General features: G+C 38.1%; 1 protein-coding gene across 1 annotated transcript; it reads left to right on the forward strand.

The window, feature by feature from the left end:
- The first annotated feature begins 730 nt into the window (after positions 1-730).
- LOC139721465 (dehydrogenase/reductase SDR family member 4-like) lies at positions 731-22,636 on the forward strand. The gene is given in 10 exon segments (XM_071632782.1): positions 731-905; positions 11,965-12,142; positions 12,723-12,776; positions 12,778-12,801; positions 13,509-13,532; positions 14,118-14,188; positions 15,138-15,189; positions 17,345-17,479; positions 19,257-19,312; positions 22,304-22,636. Coding segments are annotated over 10 exon segments (840 nt in total). The 5' UTR covers positions 731-774; the 3' UTR covers positions 22,419-22,636.
- Positions 22,637-23,001: the final 365 nt, after the last annotated feature.

The raw sequence follows: 23,001 nt of genomic DNA on the forward strand, positions 1-23,001 counted from the left end.
GATTGGTGCAAATGCTATATAAAAGGAAGGATGAATAGTTGCTAATTCCCAAAAACAAAGTTTGATGGGTTTCTCTGTATGCATCTTCATGCCAATTATGCAAATGAGCTTAATAGTCTCATATTACCTGCATGTATCCTATTTGTAAGGAAGTGGGATAAGAAAAAACAAAGAATGCCATTCTAGGCCTATCGATGCTGGCATTAAACTTACTTAATTTACGCATGAATTCAGTTTTCTTAAACATTTCGAAATGTCCTCAATTTCATTCTTCCACCATAGGCCTGTACTAATATAATATTCACTTATTTATATCTTGACAAGTTTGAATACTACAACGAACCACACAATAGGGCCTAGGCCTATACCAATAAACTATGTTAAAACGTCTCTGCGATGCAAGACAATATTCAAGCAGATAAGACAAAATCAGCATCAAATAGATGGGATTACTGTTTTAAGTGTTTTCAAGTGTCTTGAAATTCGTCACTTTTTACATTGTATATGAACGTCTGCCGTGACAATCCCCCCCTCCCCCCCCCCCCCCCCCCCCCATTCAAGTGGTTGCAAGTTCGGACCTAGGGTGGGGGGGGGGGGGGGGGCACAACGTCGGTACGTACAAGATACCTTGGATTGGATGTGTGTGTACTGCTTTCCTGTACGAACGATCACGTACGAAAGGCCTACCTGCAATTTCTTCATTCGTTCTGTTATCAGCGATCAACAAGAACAGCGGCTGAACTTCGGCACCGACCTCCATATAAAGCGAGCAGAATGTTGCGTTTGACAAGGTTTCTTTCTGCGGGTTCGCTGTCAACGAGCAATTTCAGAATGGCAAGTGCTGCAGCGACAAGCTCAAGGCGACTCGAAGGAAAAGTTGCTGTTGTTACGGCGTCTACAGAGGGGTAATCTTTCCATGTTATCTCAATAATTTCCTAGTAGTTCTATATGCACTATGATAACGTTCACAATGTTTTGTTTACATTGCTTGATATTTCATACGAGTGCCGACGCTGTTTGAGTGCGCATTAGGAGGGGCGGTGTACACGCATGACCCTTATAACCAGGGAGCTAGGGAGCCAGCTGTAACCAAAAATCAGTCTGCTCTTGCTTTGACGATTGTTGATCATTGTCATTACTCTCATACTATTAAACGTCGTCGTGATGAGGGATTTTTATATTATTTGAATAGATGCAAAAATCATTCATAGATTGTAATCTAAAAACACATAGATCTAGGTAGACCTATTTACTAGTTAGTAGTAGTAGTAATAGTAGGTTGTACCGGTAAATTCTGAAATTGCTCTCTTCTACAACATGACACCTGACTACTGAGGCAGACTTTAGTTGTACTGTCTGAAATTAAGGTAAAACACCAGAAATCTTTGTAGTGCTTTTTACTTTAAAAACATACAATAAAATTGTGAAGTAACAGAAATAACATTTTATGTGTATTTTTATGATGGAAAAAACACACTAGATCTACAGTACTACTAGTAGTAGTAGTATGGTAGGTGTTCAACACACCGACCGGGTCCATATCGGCCGACCGCGCACTATAATGGCATTGCGCGTACAGAAAGAAAATGTACGCATGGGTCTACGCGCAACGGTGTTCGATTCTTCACTGGGCTACGCTACCGAGTAAAATGTGGCGAAAACAACTAAGTATTCCCTCTAAATAACCGAAATTTAGCAAAATCGAATAAGGTTTATCGTGTAACTACATATAACTAGGCCTACCTTTGCTGACTCGTTGTTAGATGTAGAGTATCCTTCCGTAATAAATTTGACGATTTTGACCGCAAAATTGTCACCGCCACTTGTACGATCGTGCACACACGTTACACATACATGTATACACATGACAAAAACATTTTGTCGCCCGCTACGACCGTACGAGTTGATGCAGAAACGAGAAATGAATGTGAAAAAACAAACCGCCTCATCTAATTTATTTCAGTTACGATGAAAAGTTTCCTAATGAAAATCAATTCAAATTCATCAAACAGTCCTTCAAAAGTAGTATCGAAGGATTCAAAATATATTCAAATATTATTGGGGGAAAAATGACGGCTAGAAAAAAAAAACAGCGGCCTGTCGGAAAAACGCATTTAAGTGCCCTTTATACGTATTGTCAGGGTGGTCGGTTGAAATGAGCAGGGCAACTGAGTGCGGAAAAAATGACACCCCACGCGTTCGAAGCCGCCATCTAAGAGCGCGTACCTCAGATCGCATTTTCAGTGCGCGCTTGTGAATCCGGAGTATTTTCTCCACACGTGAGTAAAATTTCAGGCAAATTGTGAGATATTTCACGTTTCTATTGATAGAAAAACGTTAGGTGTCCGGTATTATGAACACCCAACCATACTACTACTAGGCTTTCTTGTGTCAGGATCTTTTGATCATCACTCAGATCAGGTTCGTTTGTACTGTAGATTCAAAGGGATGCAATCTGTATGGTTATGGTGAAAAAGGAACATAAATTATAATCTGCAAAATACAATCTGCTCTGCTAGGAGCATCAATGTAACCAGAAATTGTAGGCCTGTAATAGGCTATGTAATTGTAGCTAGGTGACCTGCTACATATTTTCAACTGCCACAAATGTGAATAGAACGAGATGGTAGCCCTACTACATATCGACCACCCTTCTTTTAAACCGACCGCGTATAATTCGTGCACTGAACACTTAGTGCACACTTCTCTGCGCGCAAAGCACATAAAAATGGATTGGCTTTGAATGTAGATGAGGATGGTGTGGGAAAACGCAATAATTCACTGTTCATTAATGGTTTTAATCAAGGACAAAATTTTGAATGAATATTTTCACCGAATCGTAATGACAGCACAATGTCATGTCTATGGAAGTTTCTAAAAGGCTTCTAAAAAGCTTCGTTCAACATGGTGTTCAATACAACTCGGTTGCGTGCATTGTCAATGCAAAAAAGCGGTCGATCCTAATAACGCGATTTACCGCGGGGAGCTGAAACGAGGCCACGCAAGTTCGTCGGCGATATTTTTGCACTGAAACTTTGAATCAAAAAGGGAACAACGGCATTTGATAGAGCTGGATTTTCTCAATCACGTAGGTCAAGTTTTTTACATGAATTTCAGTGTTGAATATTCTTATCAAGCAAATAAACATTAGGCGGTCGATGAGTAGTAGGTCCAACCCTAGAAGTAATTGTATGAAAGGGCAGCTGTATGAATATCTCGTAGTATCTAAAGTCGATGTATTAGACTTTCCTTCAAAAGCACAAATCATCAACATATAACAACAACCCAGTAGCATTTTGCTTTTATATCTAATATGACAGGATGAAACTGTACTATAAGCTTATCATCATATTATATGTACATTGTATATCAAAGTCTTTATTAATCATATTATGCGTTAAGATTGAAAATAACTGTATTTTCGAATTGATTTGAATTGATTTGAATTGAATTGAAGTGGTGTATTGATTTAAAAAAATACAGTTAAACATACAACTGTACCAGCCAACAGGCTAATTGCTGTTTATACTGTTTCACAATGAGTTCAAATTACACACCAGCTGAATACTCTGAGATATGAATATAAAAACAATTAATATCAACATAGCCGTATGTACAAGCTAAAAATGTCATTAGTAGGCCTACTAAGTAAAAAATATTAAGATATTTATAACACTGTAGCATGAATCTGGTTCCTAACATCCTCTTAATGCACAACAACAGCAGAAAACAAATACTAGTAATCATTCCCATTATTGTATGAACACAAAAAAGGAGAAAAAAAATCATCTCATTTGATCCTGATACTTGCTATTCTGCTTTACAGTACTGTGTAACAACAAGGAAACATTAAGAAAAGCAAGAGAAGCACTCTGAGAGTACAGACCTCTGCCAAGCCTGCAGCTCATTTCCACCACTGATCTTGTTCTTCCATAGATCAGTGATTTCCATCCATACATTGCCTGATTTCCCAATATAGAAGCCTTTGTTACGTCATAAATCCTCAGCTGCATGGCGCGCCTCGCCCTAGCAGAAACTAGAGCACGCACTTTAGTGCGTGCATGCAAACCTCAAATACGTGCAGCCTGGACTCCCAAGTTCATCGACCCTACCTGCCAAAATATCAAAATTCTTCATAAATTCCCCCAAAATTCTCGGATCACTACCAAAATTTGATCATCTGTTACTTGTATCATTCTAAACCTTTCCTGCAAGTTTCATCCCAATCCGTTAACTACTCTTTGAGTTATTTTGCACACGGACAAACTAACAAACGAACAAACCAACGAACAAACCAATGGTAATGAAACCTTGGCGGAGGTAATAAGAACAATGAGGGAAGTGAGTGTCACATTATTTAGGCAATAAAGAGACAGAGAAAGAGAGGGGGTGAAAAGAAACTCCTGACTCCTAATAGTAGAGCGGTTAAGCCCTCAAAATCATGAGAATTGTGCAAAATTTGACTAAAGTATGAAACTTTCACCAGTGTTAGTACATACCACAAGATTCATTTTAAGATCGGGATGTAAGTCTGATTTGACCTCTGATGACCTCCAGAGGTCAATGAACTTTAAATATCAGAATATTGATGTTTGGAGGCATTTGTGAATGATAGGCTTAGATCGTGGTTACGCTGCACTGAATATGCATTTGTACTACAAATCTTTTGATTCCACAGGGCATTGACAGGTTTCTACCTTTGACCTCTGATGACCTTTAGAGGTCAATGACCTCAAAATACCATAATATTGATCTGTGATGTTATTACTTAATGATAGACATGGTTAAGATGTGCAAAACAAGCATATCTGTTTTGCAATGAAACTGTCTTCATATTCCAAAGAGCAAAGACAGGTTTCTAACTCTGACCTCTGGTGACCTTTTAGAGGTCAACGACCTCAAAATATCATAATATTGATCTGTAGCACGTGGTGTCATTAGTTAATGATAAACATGGTTAAGATGTACAAAACAAGCATACCTGTTTTACAAGAAATTGTCTTCATTATTCCAAAGAGCACAGATAGGGCTCTACCTTTGACCTCAGGTGACCTTTAGAGGATGTACAAAACAAACACAATTGTAGCCCAGATGGCTACTAGCACATGTTTATGATAAAGAATAGAATAGAATAGAATAGAATAGAATAGGATAGAGAGTAAAAGAAAACAGAACACTGCAGTCGTTTTCCTAGACACCCTGTGAGGTCAATATATGCTCAGTCTTTTCCCCTTCTTTAGTTTATGAAACCGTTTATCTTCCTTCCAGCTATTTCCTTTCTTCTTTTTTTTTTTGTCAAAACCACCTCTTCCACGAAAAGTCTATGGTCATAGGAATTTATAAGTTTGATGTTGGCTACTTTCCCCGCTAGTGGTCAGCGCTCTCCGTCCCCAAAGCCCCGCGCCAAATTACGGAGAATGACGTGATGACGTGTTTTTGCCCTCTGATCCCCAAACATAAATGACCCTCTGAGCTGGAAGGTGGCCCTCCTGTCAGAATTTATCCCTCTATTTTAGCATTTATTGTTTAGTGGAGTGGGTCAAAACAGGAACTCCAAAGAAAAATTCAGGGATAATGACCCAGAACAACGATGACGCTGGTTGCCATAAGGACACTCATATTCATTTGGTTTATCATTTTGATATCCAAGAAACAATAAAGTCTTTACCAGTGGTTACAGAGAACAAGTGAATGAAGAAACTAAAAGACAGTGGGCGAGTTAATCAGAAAATGAGATGAATCATAGAAACTTGAGTTTTCACAGAAACGGATAGGAGGAGCAAATTGAACATTTGACCAGTAAGGAATTAATTTCTAGTGAACGCCACACCCCAATATAAGATTGAGCCAATGAAATGCTTTAGGGAAAGGAAGTTTGTTAGTAAATTAGTTATAAAAAAAAACAAGTCTCAGCCGAGAAATCAGTTAGAGTGGCAAGCACAGTGGAAGCGGCTTCACGCTGTGTAGTGAAGCAAAATGTGCAGAGTTTTGAGGATTTTGAGAGAATTTTGAGGAACTTTGAGAATAGTTGGAGACCACAGGGATAAAGTCAGGAGTTCCACTTTCTTGGTACATCATGCCCCCCCCCCTCCAAGTCAACCAACTAATCTTTATCGACGCTGAATGCACCATCGACCTACGCTGTGAATGTGATGAGGATCTGACTGTCATGACTGAACCGGCGAGCAGCAGGACAGTAGGAAAAACTATGAGTCACGATAACACAAAACTTTAGTTTACGCCAATTTAGAGTGCAATTACAAACTCCAAATAGTCAACTGGTGTCATCGGAGATGGAGATGTTGAAGCGCCCTGTCAGACTGATACAAAGTGGAGAGTGATGGTGACGAAGAGAATGGGCCTACTGAGAGCGTGACGGCAGACCGCTCAACGGACGGCCCAGTCACACTGGCGAGATCGACAATGACATGCAGACGAGGACCTCATTCGTCGACCGAGAGTAATCGTTTGAGAGGAATGACTTTCATTTATGTTTGAAGACATTTCAAGAGATGTAGTAGTCTGATATCTTAAGGGGCAAATCATTCTACTGTTTGCAGTCTTGTAAACATACTTGTATCTTTAGCGAAAACTGTTCGAGTACGTGGACAGTGATAAGTAGGCCCCTACAAATCACTCTGTCGAGTGAATTATATATGAACCAAATGGCTTCTTTTGAACATGTATTGTGTTGAAAAGTTCTTGGTAATTCTTTTCCAGGCAAAATGTGTACATGAAAATTCCGATGTTAAAAGCATGTGATGGGAAATGTAAACAGTACGTACTAAGGCTTCTATGTTTCCTGCTAAACTTGTTTGTTAGTGGGGAAAAGAAAAGAAAAGAGAAGAGAAGTCTCGCTCTCCCACGTCTTCATACCACAACGCCTACGGATATCTTTGTTTCACATTGTTAGTGGAGAAAAGAAAAGAAAAGAAAAGAAAAGAAAAGAGAAGTCTCGCTTCATGAGAGATATTCAGATCCCGCTCGACACCACAACGCCTACGGATGTCTAGGAAGAAGGTGGGTTTGAATGTCTTATAGGGCCGATAGAGCACCAACAGTAAGTGCAGATTAATATTGGCATGCTATCTTTTGAAGAGAAACAATACTTTATTTCACACAAGATGAAAAAGCAGAAAGACAACTGATAATCATCCGCTCATGTAAAATCAAGCAGAAGTTTTTTTCAAACATTTCAAGGGGCATCTTGGTGAGTTACAGTCTGTTAAACATGCCAATATACTGTGAAAAACAAATTGAAGGCCACCTTCAATAGGCCACCTGCAATACAGCCCCGCATTTTCCGACATCACAAAAACTTTGATCAACACGTTCCATAATTATATGCTTGTGATGGAGAGGGAAAATAGTAAACAAAAACATACCAAGATTGATGCATTTCTTCCAAGACAACAGACAGGAACAGATTCCACGTAGAATACATAAACATGTACTTTGATTTTTCCATTCATTTTTCCCATATCATTACACACAATCATTACACACGTATACTTGATATGGTATTCAGCTCATTATGTGCAGACTGAGCACGACCCAATAATTCAGAACCTCTGCCTGAGAAAGGCTTGTAGCCTATCCCGCGAGTCAAAAAGAAGCTTTCTTATCATCTCGTGCATCCTGTACTCTATGTGCAATGCACTCATCATAGAGACAAGCTTGCCTTCACCCAAACTGTTCAGATATTGCCATTGGAAGACTCTGATGATCGCATACAGTGGCTGTGCACCTATAAGAACGCTGGTCTGACCTCAGGATGTCTATCCAGTTTATTCGTGGAGGAGATCTGTGTGCCGATCGCGTGCTTCACTGAAGACGCAGATGCTGCCCTGTCTTGAAAGAGATCGAGGGTATAGATCTAGACCAATTTCAGCAGGTTACACTGAATCATCACTTGCTGGCAGAGAGTCTTAACCGGATCATGCAGGTGATATTACCCTCTGCCAGCGTACCCTGATTCACATTTTGGATGCAATCGGATGGCGGCATACTGTAAACAACCAATATTTGGGCATGGGGGCACAACTCTTGGCCAGGCCCAAGTGTTAAGGAGTATCGAGCATAAAGAAGACAATTGGAGTAAATAGTAGTTCCACTCCTATTTGGAATTGAGGTTCCTAAACAGGTCATTGAAAAAATGCCCAAAATTTCCTGACGTAATGACCCAAACTTAATTGGATGACAATAGCAAGTTGCAAGACACAGGGTTGCTTCATGTGGAATGCATATTATGCCTCACAGTATGTCGCTTTCCAGATGGTCCATGACGTCACTGTATGCTCCAGGACCATGAGTCATGCACCGAAACCATACAGCCCACGAGCTTGACACTGACCAACACAGGCCCGCCAGCTCGAAACTAGGTAGCATTGCCCATGAGCTTGACACTTAGGCAAACCAGGCCCATAAGAGTCTGACACATGGGGGGGGGGGGGGGGGGGGGGGGGGGAGGGGGAGGGGGAGGTCCACAAGACCTACACTGAATAGATTAAGATTTCTGATGTAATACATATAATAATCTCGTGGGCCTTGTTTTCCTCGAGTGTCGAGCTCGCGGACCGCACAGCTTGTGGGCCTATTATATTTGATGTCGAGCTCATTGACCTTGTTCATCTACTAGTATAGTATTTAGGTCACGGGATGTATGACTCGTGGGCTGCGTAACTCACGGGCTGTACGACTCGGGTTGTTTTACTCGTGACGTACATCTGATGAGGTGGGCCTGTTGTTTTCTGGTTATCATCTGTCACCCTTTCATCCAGTTCAAGGGACTTTGCCATATGCCTGTTCACAAACTATTAAGCATCAACCCAAAATATGGTACTCCTCTCCCCACCTTCCATGTTTAAGCATACAAATTTTGTCCTGTGCAAATTGGATAATGTTGCACATAATTTCATGCAAGCTAGTCTGCATAACTAACCCAAACATAAATATTATATTTGAGGTCACTGCCATCACTGAAGACACGTAAGCTTCATTTCTGAAGTAATTGACCGCTCACATTCCTGAGACCTGTTACTATGAAGCAATGCTTTGTGGAATGTGCATATATACTTTGATTATAACGTCAAGGCATGATTTGTACATGATTAAACATTTAGGATTAAACCAATGAAGCCAAACATCAATATTTGCAATCCTACACAAATTTTTAGTGATATTCTAAAAGTCTGACCTCACATTGTCCTTAGAGGTCAAAGTTGGATATACACAGGGTAATGACCAATGTTCTGTGGAATGAGAAGACACTTCTTGTACAATGTAGTATAAATGCTAATAGCACAATGCATGATTGCACACCAGGTATACAGTTAACCATTGAATATACATCAAATATCGATATTTTGATATTTTGAGGTCATTGACTTGTCACAGTCCTCAGAGGTCAAAGGCAGAGCCATGTAAATAATTTCCCTTGATCTGAGGAATAGGAAAACGATTCAGTTGTCACACAAATGAATTTTTAGGACATCGTTATGTTTATCATCAACCAATTGCACCAAATATCAAAATTCTGATAATTTGAGGTCAATAATTGACCTCTGGAGGTCATTAGAGGTCAAAGGTAGAAACCTGTCAAGGATCTATGGAACATGAAGACAATTCCGCTGTCAATTCCGCTGTAACAAAAATGAGTTTTTAGTACATCATTACCATATTTAACATCAATCAATGACGCAAAATATCAATTTTTATCAAATTTTGAGGTCATTGACCTCTGGCGGTCATCAGAGGTCAAAGGTAGAAACCTGTCAGGGTTCTATGGAACATGAAGACAATTCCACTGTAACAAAAATGAGTTTTTAGTACATCATTACCATATTTAACATTAATCAATGACGCAAAATATCAATTTTTATCAAATTCTGAGGTCATTGACCTTTGGAGGTCATCAGAGGTCAATTCAGACTTACCTCCCAATCTTAAATGAATCTTATAACATGTGCTAACACTGGTGAAAGTTTCATGCTTTAGTCAAATTTTGCACAATTTTTCGGCTTATCTGCTCTACTATAATACATATGAGAAGTATTAATGGCATGAAATTTTCGTGAATTGTAGTCGACAGCCTTCTTCTTCTTCCAGATGAAGTACTAATAACTTCTGGGCAGAGTATTTTTGTACTTTGTCCGGTGCTGAAAACTAGTGTGCTGAGCTGCATTGTTTGATGCTGTTGGTTACAAGTGTACATTGTGTATACACATACTTTGTGCAAGTAAAAAAGTGCCATCCCAACCAGCTGTTTCCTAAACTGTTCTAGGGAAGAAGCAGCTGTCATACAGGTGGGGAGCTGGTTCCAGTAGCATATGACACTTTTTAGCAGCATGAAACTTTCGCAAATTGTTACTGACATTCAATGCATTGTGCCTAGGAAAAAAACTTTTATGTGCATTTTTGGGGGGCAAATCTTGGCTGCTTGCAAAATTTGCACAAATTTCATACTTGTAAAAATTTGTGGTTTTACAGTAGTTTATTGAGTAAATGATAAAGCAATAGAAAAAACAAGGGGACAGAAAAGAATTGTTTAATGTCCATTTTCAATAGAAAAGTTTGATACTTATCATTGAGACAAAACATTGCATTTCTGTTACGGGCAACAATATCTTTATGTTCTGTTGATTCTGTAAGCTGCAGTGTGCTTATTGTCCCCGCCGAACGAGTTCGAGCAGGGGACTATGAAACGGGCTCCGTACGTGTGTGTGTCCGTGTGTCCGTCCGTGTGTCCGTCCGTCCGTCCGTGTGTGCGTCCGTGTGTGATCAAAATCTTCAATTTGCTACTTCTCTGTCATTTATGAGCCAATTTTGATTCTGTTTGCTTTATATGATAGCACTACATGGGAGCTTTGAAACTTCTACACAGAATTTCAGTCGTGACCTTTGACCTTGATTTTGACCTGTATTGTACATTTTGCTACAAAATGCTACTCCTTCGCCATTTCTAACCCGATTTCAATTCCGTTTGCTTTATGTGATGGCACTAGGTGAGGGCTTCAAAACTTCTACACAGAATTTTGACCTTTGACTTCTTTGACCTTTGACCTTGATTTTTTTTACCTATATTATACATTTTGCTACAAAATGCTACTCCTTCGCCATTTCTAACCCGATTTCGATTCCGTTTGCTTTATGTGATGGCACTAGGTGAGGGCTTCAAAACTTCTACACAGAATTTTGACCTTTGACTTCTTTGACCTTTGACCTTGATTTTTGACCTGTATTGTACATTTTGCTACAAAATGCTACTCCTTCGCCATTTCTAACCCGATTTCAATTCCGTTTGCTTTATGTGATGGCACTAGGTGAGGGCTTCAAAACTTCTATACAGAATTTTGACCTTTGACTTCTTTGACCTTTGACCTTGATTTTTTTACCTATATCATACATTTTGCTACAAAATGCTACTCCTTCGCCATTTCTAACCCGATTTCGATTCCGTTTGCTTTATGTGATGGCACTAGGTGAGGGCTTCAACACTTCTACACAGAATTTTGACCTTTGACTTCTTTGACCTTTGACCTTGATTTTTTGACCTGTATTGTACATTTTGCTACAAAATGCTACTCCTTCGCCATTCTAACCGGATTTCGATTCCGTTTGCTTTATGTGATGGCACTAGGTGAGGGCTTCAAAACTTCTACACAGAATGTTGAACTTTGACTTCTTTGACCTTTGACCTTGATCTTTTGACCTATATACGTACATTTTGATACTAAATGCTACTTCCGGCGGGGACATATTTTACGCATCCGCGTAATTTCTACTTTTCCTTGTGGAATTTGCAAAAATAAGACCCAACAAAGTGGTGCTTCCAGTGTGCCATATCATATGTCTCTAACAAAATGAATAAATAAATAGATAGTTGGATAGATAGATAAATAAATAAAAAACAAAAAACAAAACAAAAACTAAACAAAATGCTGGATTTTTCTCTTTTCTACACAGTATTGGATATGCCATTGCTAAGAGACTAGGGGAAGAAGGTGCACATGTGGTAATCAGCAGTCGCAAGCAGGCCAACGTGGACAGAGCACTACAGGAGCTGAAGGATGCTAACCTCAATGTGACAGGTCTGGTGTGTCACGTTGGGAAAGGGGAGGACAGGGCCAAACTTTTAGAAATGGTGAGATTCATGTTGTAACTCCTGAACGCTGCAGTTTAAGCTAGGACATATTAGTCATCACCCTGGGTATGTGATGAAGCTTCTACAAAGGCTGCTTTTGCAAGTATTGTATTGGCAGGTTATTTATTCAGTCTCTCCTCAAAGATCTTTTCATACTAAACTTTTTTCTTCTTCGTTTTCTTCTCTTCTTTTTCTTTTCCTTCTTTTTTTTTTCTTCTTCTTCCTCCTCCTCCTCCTTCTAATCATCATCATCATCATATTCTGCCTCGAGTGTCAGTTTCACATGTTGTTAGGGCACATTTTTCCTATGTGGATTAGATGGAATGAAAAAGACAGTAATTCTGATGGCTTACTTTAGATGAAAAAAGAACCCTATTCATAGAATAATCATAGATTACTTCTCCATGGCTCATAGATGAATTCAAATACTTTCATTGGGATAAAAAGAAGAAGGATAAATGCACAGTGGTTATGTGAATGCAGATGTTCCATTTTTGAAACAAGGTCTTTGTTCTCCTCCCCCCCCCCCCCAAAAAAAAAAAAAAAAAAAAAAAAAAAAAACAACCCACCCAATATCTAGGCGGCACAGGAAACAGGAGGTATAGATATTCTTGTCTCGAATGCTGCAGTGAACCCCTTTCTTTGGCCATATACTAGATGTGAGTACAATGTTTGAGCTTTGTATTTAACAGTTTAATATGCAATGAGCATAATTTTCTGTCAATCGTGTTTGGCAGCTTGTTACTGTAATGGCAGCTATCCATCTTTTGAAGTAATATTCTGTCTCCTATATTTCACTGATTATTCTTTCACAGTCAGTCTGTATGCCACATATTTTGTGAGCATAATATTTCATTACCTTAATAATAGGATTGGCCTGACAATTTTTTGAGTAGACTTTGTGATCAAAAAAAAATGTTGATAGAATAAATTAGAGAAGAGTTTTATCCCTCTTCTAGAGAGAAATATTACTTTATAAATGATAATTTGAGCAACATAAAGCTGTTAATTTCTAGTTGCATTAGTCATGAAGGCAGGTAGGAGAAACATGAACTAGGTTTCTTTGATTCAATTTTTTTATGTACGAGGTAGTTCGTTGTGTCATTGTACCTTTTAACATACTATATTTTTGTGTCAGCTCTTCTAAACTTATTTGACATCCATCATCATACTTTGAACAATATGCAGTGGCCTCACATGTAACTAATCTCTGTTTTACAAATTATTACTATCTTGTTCCTCATAAGATATATCAATGTGTTTGTCATTCTGCAGCATCTGTATGATGTGATATTGGCAAACAGGCATTTCTAGAATGTTGTATACACACGTAATTGTATTCAATTTCTCTTCGTTTTCAATACAGTGTAACGAGGATGCATGGGACAAGGTAAGGGCTGAAGTCTATCTGAGTTAAAAGAAAGTTTTGAAAGTGTAAGATGTGGATGATATAGATAAGAAAACTTCATTTAGAGATGATGGCAGAATGATTTTATCACTTAAAGCAACCACTTGGACAGTAATGCTCTGTTTTTGTTTCTGTGACATGTTGAATAATAAGTCCCAGTTGTTAATGACATGCAACATTGTATACATGAAGACATCTACAGTACTTTTGCACTCAATATTCACTAACTTCTCATAATGATGCTTTCATCAATACAGTTTAGAATGAATCTGAGCTGATTTGTAAATTGTGCTGATTTGTGTGTGTATTGTGTTTCTGTAGAGAGTTTTCATAATGCCAATGTGTTTGATGTCAACATGTGCAGTATTTTCATTGAAATTGTACATACTGGGGGAGAACTGGACTATTGGAAGGAAAGTGATAAAACCAGTATGAAAATGTGCACATGTTCTAGTAATTCTAATGTCTCAGTACATTAAGTGGGCATGAATGTTGAAACTTTCTTATCAACAGTACAATTGTATTTTGTTTTTTTAATGATAGTGTGATATTGTGTTTCACTCACAGATATTTGATATCAACGTCAAGGCAACATTTCTTCTGATAAAGGAAGCTGTCCCACATATGGTAAAACGAGGGTAAGTTCAGCTTGAATAGAATTTCAAGATTCCAGGTAGAACTGTATGTGTGTGTGTGCGTGCGTGTGTGTGTGTGTCTGTTTGTCTGAAAAGACTACCAAGGCTGCATGTCTTTGCATAAAACCTCTTGTCAGGAAAGTTATTTAATTCACAAGTATGCTGTTGCAATTGCTCATTGTTCATCTGTACAATTTCATCATCCAGAAACTTTTACTGTTTTTTTTTTTTGTAATCTTCTTGAAAGCTCGAGGTCAAATTGTAAATTAAATTGGCAGGAATCATTTAAGGGCATAGGAGACAAAAGTTGTTCAAGTATCACAGGTGACCACATGTAAACAGTCCTTGAGTTCGTTTTTATTTTTGTTTAGTTTATTTTTCAGCTGCCTTGTTCGACAAGGACCAGTTTATCCTCTACAAAATAATTCTCGGAAAATGGATCCTCATTGAAAAACTGGCCTTGTTGGTATGTCTGAGGATTGTACATACATGTCATCTGATATTTCATTTCATACAATAACATTAGGAGAGGCGGATCCAGGAATTCTGTAAAGGGGAGGCACCTTTACAAAATTTTTCTTTTTGTTTCTTTTGTTTTAACAAAACAATAAAGAGGGGCACGCACCCAGTGCCCCCCCCCCCCCCTGGATCTGCCACTGATTAGTTAGAACAGCAACAACAGTGTGGATTAGGCATGTTCTTTTTGTGTAACACACATATTGTAAACACATTTATCAAGAGTCATACTATCATGCTTTAAACATGGTCTGCTGACCAGTGCATTCATTATAGTGGGGAGCCTTCAGTCAATGTGAAGGTCGATATTAAAAAAAAAAAAAAAAATTATTTGAAATTTTTTGGCAGTCATCGAATAAATAAGATATCACTTTTGTGTGTGTGTGTGTGTGTGAATTATTATTATTTGTTATTTATTTCTTCCTATTGTTGGCAGAGGTGGGTCCATTGTCATGGTTTCATCCATAGCTGGTTTCATGCCCTTTGAGGTAAGTTCAATCTGAAGTGCCAGATTTTGTCCTTGGAGGCACCAGGTAGTGAGCTGAGAAAAAGAATCTGTGATGCATATTTATGCCTCTGCCACGAAGTGTCGCTGGAGGCATTATGTTTTCGGGTTGTCCTTCCGTCCGTCCGCCCTTCCGTCCTTCCGTCTGTCCGTAATCAATTTTTGTGGACAGCGTAACTAAAAAGTGGTTTGAGGTATCCTAATGAAACTTGGCATGTGTATGTATGAGTGGACGAAGTTGTGCCTATCAACTTTTGGTTGCACATGCTCGATGTCAAAAGTCAAAAGGTCAAGGTCAAATGCTCAAAATCTCACTATTTCCTCATATCTATGCAATGCCTGAAGGTATTTTCTTGAAACGTAGTGTATACGTGAACTCCCAAATAAAGATTCACCAGAGAGAGTTTTGGGTCATGAGGTCAAAGGTCACAGGTCCAGTGAAAAGTTAAAATTTCACTTTTTTCTCCATATCTCACAAATATTTCAAGGTATCTTCATGAACTACTTATAGTTCATATGAATGTACTAACTGGCAGTGATCATCTAGGGAATTTAGGGGTCATGGGTCAAAGGTCAAGGTCAACTCATCAAAATGTCACTATTTCCCTCTTATCTATTTAAAGGACAAGTTCACCTTCATAAACATAAGGATTGAGATAATGTAGCAATATTATTAGAACACATCATTGAAAGTTTGAGGAAAATCAGACAATCCGTTCAAAAGTTATGAATTTTTGAAGTTTTTGTGCAGTAACCGCTGGATGAGAAGACTACTCCAGTGTATGAATAACTTAGATGTCACATGCGTACAACAATATAAGGAAAATATAAAGAGAATTTCACAAAATGCCATCTTTTGAAAAAAGTACACATTCCCCTGACTCGTTACCGACAAATGTTATGGGTAATATTATTCCCCCTGCCTTTAGAAAGAGGCAAGTCAAGAGCTCTTTTATTATGCGAAAAAAGTGAAAATATGTTGAATTTTCTTTTACATTTTCTTTATACTGTTGTACGCATATGACTTACAAGCTGTAGTAGTCTCCTCATCCAGCGGTTCCAACACAAAAATTTTAAAAATTCATAACTTTTGCATCGATTGTCCAATTTTCCTCAAACTTTCACTGATGTGTTCTACTAATATTGTTGCATTTTCTCAATCCTTATGTTTATGAAGGTGAACTTGTCCTTTAATGCCTGCAGCACTTTTCTTAAAACTTTAGTGTATGCGTGTATTACCCAATAGAGATTCTCTTGGAAGTTTCTTGCCAAAAGGTCAAAGGTCTAAGGTCGAGTGAAAGTGCTAAATTTCACTTCTTCCGTAAACTTTAATAAAAGGGTCAAAAGTCAGGTACAAATCCTCAAATCCCCAAATACCTGCACTATTTAATAAGACAGTATAGCAATTCATCCAATTAAACTTAGCTCAAGGAAAGTGAACATTCAACACATTTGTGACAAACCTGACCTGTCATTTTAATATTTTGCCAATTATGTGAAACTGCTATCATACATTGTCAAGACATTGTACTATAGACCCATTAGGAGAACCATTCATTATGGCGGAGGCATACCAGTCGCCATAGCGACATTTCTAGTTTTGTTTTGTTTCAACATTTCATTGACTAGCTCTGTGATAAGATTCAGTGACATTCTTGCGAACACTTTTGGCCAGATTGCATACCTTTGTAAAACTATCAGATGCTGGTGTTTGGTTAGAATGTTAAATGAGAATGATGTGCCACATGTTTTCAATAATTTCCTCCATTCATTTCTTATCTTAGTTATTCCATTTATATATCTTCACATCATTTTAACTGCAAACTGATTCATTTAAAATCAGTTCATATGATGTAACTCTTTACTGTATGTCATTTGATGTTTCATTGTGCTATATATAGAGTGCAGGGATATTAGTAGTATTGATGATGAGTTACAGGATACAGTACCTACTTGGAGAACAAAGCCAGTCTCCCAAAGAATTATGTAACATAACGTAACATAGTGTAAAGTAACATAACATAATGTAACGTAAACAATCCTGAAAGGAAGAACTAAAGGATAACATTTTTCTTGTCATCTAAGACATGTTGATCTATTTTATCTGTCACTTTGTTTGTTTGTTTGTTTTACCACAGTTATTAGGACCATACTCAGTCAGCAAAACTGCCTTACTAGGCCTGACCAAGGCCCTCACGCCACAGCTTTCGGACATGAACATCAGGGTAAACTGTGTGGCACCTGGTCTGGTCAAGACAAAGTTCAGTTCAGCAGTGAGTCTCATTTTATGGCAGTCTGCCAATAATTTCATTGAATGTAAATTTGTTCACATTTTACCAGTCTGGACAAGACGGTGATTTGCATGAAATTTGCAGTTACATGTAGGTCATTGCACTCTTGAGAAACTACATGCTAGCATCAAAGTTAACATAATGTGCTTCATTTTAGAATGTAAGAGCGTGTTTCTACTGAGCGATGAAAATTCGCGGTGATGCGAGGCGATGCGAGGTGATTCACGGTGATGCGAGGTGCTCCGTCGTCCACCTTATGAGGTGGTCGATGCGCGGTGATGCGAGGGACGATTCTCAGTAGAAACACACCGGGTAGTGAAATTCGCGGTGTACCGGAAGTCTCGAATTATTGGGAGCTTTCGCCCCGCGCTTTTCAAATCGGTTCATTGCACACTCCGACACTTGTGTACACAGCGACCGTAGTTTCGCACACGTCATGCTTTGTACCAACTCCAACTAAATACATGAGGTGGTACATACTGTATACTCTGATTTTTACACTGCGTTCATTTTCCCATAATATCGTATCGTCTCGAAGTTGTAGATTCCCTAATTCGTTTTCGCTGGAATACTAACGTTAGTATGTCAGAGCCCGTAGAGAGCATTAACTAGACCCTAGACCTGCAACGATTCCAAATACATTGTAACTGAGTGGCAGGAAATGTTGGTGAGGGGCGTTTTGAATGGAAAGACTAAACAAAATTCAGTGGCCTAACATAAAATGGCAGTGCAGAGGCAGGGTGACCCGATCTGTGACCTGAAAATACGTGACTTCTGGATTCACCGCATTTTGCACGTCACCTCGCATTACCGCGTATTTTATCGCTCAGCAGAAACAGCACAAGTGATCGTAAAATACGAGGTGATGCAGGACACAAAATTCGCGGTGATGCGAGGTGATGTGAGGTGCTCTCAGTAGAAACACGCTTTTTGGGATTACTCCAATCTCAGCTCTTTCATAAGGAAACAGGTAGAGTATTGCTATTTGTGAATGAAAGCTTAAAATCCAAGTGAAATCCCAAATGCATATTTGTGTATGTGTCATGTGTATTTCTGGTGTGTAGATTTGACTGAGCTGTGAAAAATGAGGAGCTGTGCTATTACAGCTAGAGTTCAGTGAGCTTCTGACTTGAAGTAAATTCAAATTTCATGACCAAATTGATTTTGGGAAATAGAGTCATATTAAAACAGACTGGTAGAGGTTTTATAAAAAAAGAAGTAATGCAAAGAGATATTCATGAACATATGTAACTATGTAGATAGTGTTACTACCTAATAGCTCTTGTTGCATTAGCTTCTTTACAAGTTGTCACAAATTATTTACTTTAGAAAGAGAAGAAATCGTGTTCTTGGCATTGTATTGTTGGATTTTCAAGATTCCACAATGATGACCTCTCAAAGGGGTAGCTGTGTAATAGATATATCATTACCAAAAGGAAAACAAATCATGTATTTAGTCTAAAGCCCATTAGGAGAGTTATGTATGACAACATCACATCATATGATTTGTATATGTTATTGTGACTAAAATAACAGATGAAAATATGTTAGCCCTATAGAATTCCCTGACTTTTCTGTTTCTTCTGCAAATTTCGAAGTTCTGCTTGTTTGACTTTCTGCTTTTCATTATGGTCAACTGTAGAACATAGAGTAAACTTTCTGTTCAGCTGTTTAATTATGGACTATTATTTGCCTGTGTTGAGAACACAATGATAAAGAGTTAAACTGCATTTCTGCATTTCTGTCTTTACTCCATCAGTTATTTTCAACAGAGGAAAACACCAAGTTGGCACTGAGCAACATACCTATGAAAAGGTAGGGTCATGAAAAACTCTCTTATACACTGTGCAGTATACCAATGAAAATTATGAAATGAGCTCTATCTCAAATTAAGAAGACAAAGAAGCAGTCTTTCCCTCAGACATGTGTATAATCTTGATTAGTCATGAATAATGTGAATCTGTCATTTCTTTTTTTTTCTTTTTTTTTTGAGGGGGGGGGGGAGATAGGATGTAGAATGGTTGGATTCTTGTTTTTGTTTTTTTCATTCCGACTGATTATTCATCTGTAGTGACATTGGTGTTCTACTAGCAGAAGGCAGACTACTTTAATGTTGATGAAATGTGAAGTAGTGTACGACTTGAGAAAAGTCAGTTCCTATATCTGGATTTCTCCCCTTGGTATTTACTGTCTATGATACCATCTCCTGGTCATAGAATATATGAGGTCACGTACCTTATCAAATGTCTGACCCTTCTTTGTGGTGTCTTTGTGAGGTATACTTGTTCACATCTTTTCAGATTTGGCCTGCCTCAGGAAATACCTAGTAAACCAAGACATATAAATGTTACATAGAGTAACCTGTGTTTTTGTTTAATTCCCAGTCTGCCTTCGATGGAGAAACTGTCACAAGTTTAATAGTCAAGAATACTCTGATATTAATACAAAAAATGAGCGTCTTCTGTGGGATTAAGTTTGTTGACCAACTTCAAACAAATATAAGACACCTTCACAAAAGGCTTTTTGCTTTTAAACAGGATAGACAAGAGACTGAAGGATCATAAAGTTTTAAATCACCAATCTGCTTTTTCCCCAATAATTTGTTTTGCATTGACCTTCAGTATTTAACCATCATGAAATAATGTTGAAACATTAGTAGTGTATGATTTTTTTTTTCTTCCACAAGCCATACTGGGGCTTTAAAAATGAGGTGCACAGTGAGACATGATCACATGGACATAGAATCAATCTTTTTTGTTTGTTTGTTTTTATTTCTTAATGATTCATCAACATAATTGCTCATCTAATTTCATTGACTGTTGATTTTAAACTCATTCAGGTCATGATTTGATACTTTTCTGTAAGATTACTGTGTCCTGCAGTAAATTCATCTTTGATTGCTAAATGTTTTTTTCAGATACACTCCAGTATCTAAGAATTATAGTAGTCTTTGGAGCTCTTAAAAATGACAATAATCCAAGGAGCTCTTGGTTCCTGATCTCTTTCAAGGACAAATTTTAATCCATGGAAATACCTCATTCCTATCAATTGTCACTGGCCAGATATGGCAACTGCTATACCCATCACATATGGTGCTATGCCTCAGTGTTTTCATTCCAAAGCTACTGTGCTCCTGAAATTGCCAATTTGTTTTGCTCTCCACAAAGAGTCCAAAGGTCATTTGATTGATTGCTTCAGTTTGTTGTTAGTCTGTTGTAAAGACTTTTTTTAGGAATCATTGAATTTATGATTTAATATTGTGTTCGTGTGCCCAGGTGTATGTTCTCTAATTATCAGATGATCAATATTGTTTTCACGTGCCAGTTGACTTTGCATGAATAGAAGGACTAGAAATACATTTTGTGTCTCTGTAATCAAATCACAGCACAAACGTTATACATCTTGCTGCATGTTTTGAGTCAATATTCAGTGTTGAAATCTGCTTCCAAATAGATATGACCAAGGTCAAGCATCCACTCCATAAACCTGAAACTAATATTTGATTTGGAAGCTTTCATATGGCGTAACAATAGCAAGTGGATCTTATGCCTAAAGTTCATAGGGTCATCATATAAAGACCTAAATGCACAAGGGACTGAGTACAAACATAAGGTTTGTGAGTGGTGTACTTGCCAAACCTTCTCTTCTCTACTTGTTTGGAATCAGTGCGACTGTAAAGTATGTTGCATATGTGATCTTACATAATTACGCATAATTGGATTTTGTTCATTTGAGATATAGAGGGCAGTCTTCATCAAGTTGACTGTAAAATGGAGATGAGACAAACTCCAGAGATCCCTCAGAAACAAATACAAATGTCGTAATTCACTGATGAGGCATTCATTCGAAGCTCAGTTCTATGCCATGTTTAAGTGGATACCACAAGATCCAATCAAATCACTGAAATCAGGTCAAACTAACAGAGGTTAAAGTTTATAAAAATCGGACCTAAAACAATAATTGTTTGGAATTTTCGGAGTTTTACATGTTTACCACTATTGATCACGATTCATAGTGGTAGTAGTCACACTGATATATGCAAAGTAATTGAGGTAATGAGGTTACCAACTCAATAAACACAAAGCAATATGAAATGTAAGTTTATGAAATGTAAGTTTTATTTTTGGTCAATAATTTAATAACTATAATCTCTTTTCTCTGAAAGCCATCGCTAGATTATTACAGTGTAACTATTTGATGGAAGGAATATTCATTGAATATTTGCATTCAATTCAAGGAAAAATAGTGAGGCCATTTAAACATATCAACTTCTGAAATTGTTTCATGTTTTTCCTTTTGATATTTGTAAAGAGAAGGGGAGGGGCTGATTGATATCTGTGCAGATCAATGGAAAATAGTGAGGGTACAAAAACATATCAAGGCCTGTATAAATGGTGTTATTTCACGTCCAATATAATGAAAGTACATGTACTACCATTCTGTTTGTTTCCATTCACACTTCATAAATCCAAACGATGGTAGAGAATTGATTGCTAACACTGAGATGTGAAAATTTCCAATATCAGGGTAGATGTATAGAGTTAATATGTATCATGCTTGTCTTCTGTGAGCAAACAGGATAGGCATGTGCGTTTTGGGAATAATTTTTCTCGTGTTGCATCACAATTTTCTTTGCATTTTCCATACCACTGCTACATAAACTACAACGGTTGTATCTTTTGTGTAGCAGTTTTCTTCCATAGACATTTACAAGATACCATTTGATATGTTGTTCATCAGCTGGAATTGCTAATCAAATTTAAGCTGGTTTGAATTATATCCTGCATTTTCAATTTCTCTCAATAGAGCTGGGGTTCCAGATGAAATCGGGGGAATCGTCTCTTTCCTGTCGTCAGACGATGCCAGCTACATCACTGGAGAGACGATACTGGTGGCAGGAGGTTCGCCCTCGCGACTCTGAGGAATGCTGGCGTCTCTTGGTTTGCGACATGATTCCATGTCCTGCACCATCATTGTTGGGAGATGTACACAGTGTCAAGATGAAGTGATGTTGGATAATCTCTCTTGATCAAAGTTACAATGAACTGAACTGAACACACAGATTTCTCAAGGAGATTTCTCAATCAGATGAGATTGCGACCAAACCTGCTGATGTGAATCTATGGACAAATCATGGAGAAACGACTTTAATTGGGCTTTAGCAACAAGCTGTACGAAGTGAATTTTGCCTGTATCTGGATTCAAGGAAACTGCAATTTCCCAAAGTATGAAAAGTGTTGCAGGTCCATTTCAAAGAATAAGTAATTTGTAACCCTGAAATATATTTTGAAGAAATTAACTTGTTCCTCACTTATTATTCTGAGAACTTTTACTCCCCCCCCCCCCCCAAACGAGATTCCTTTTGCCTGTCGACGAAGAGCGGACAGGTTGAGCTTGATAATCCGCCTGTGTGAAACCAGTTAGGCAGTACGAGTATCCCCTTTCTATGGTCAACTGTGTTTGCCATCGAACAATGCAAAATATCAGTGGGATATGAAATATGA

Source organism: Diadema antillarum, unplaced genomic scaffold, assembly GCF_040938485.1.
Source record: "Diadema antillarum isolate AM-2024a unplaced genomic scaffold, OU_Dant_1.0 scf00000143, whole genome shotgun sequence".
Taxonomy (NCBI): Eukaryota; Metazoa; Echinodermata; class Echinoidea; order Diadematoida; family Diadematidae; genus Diadema; species Diadema antillarum.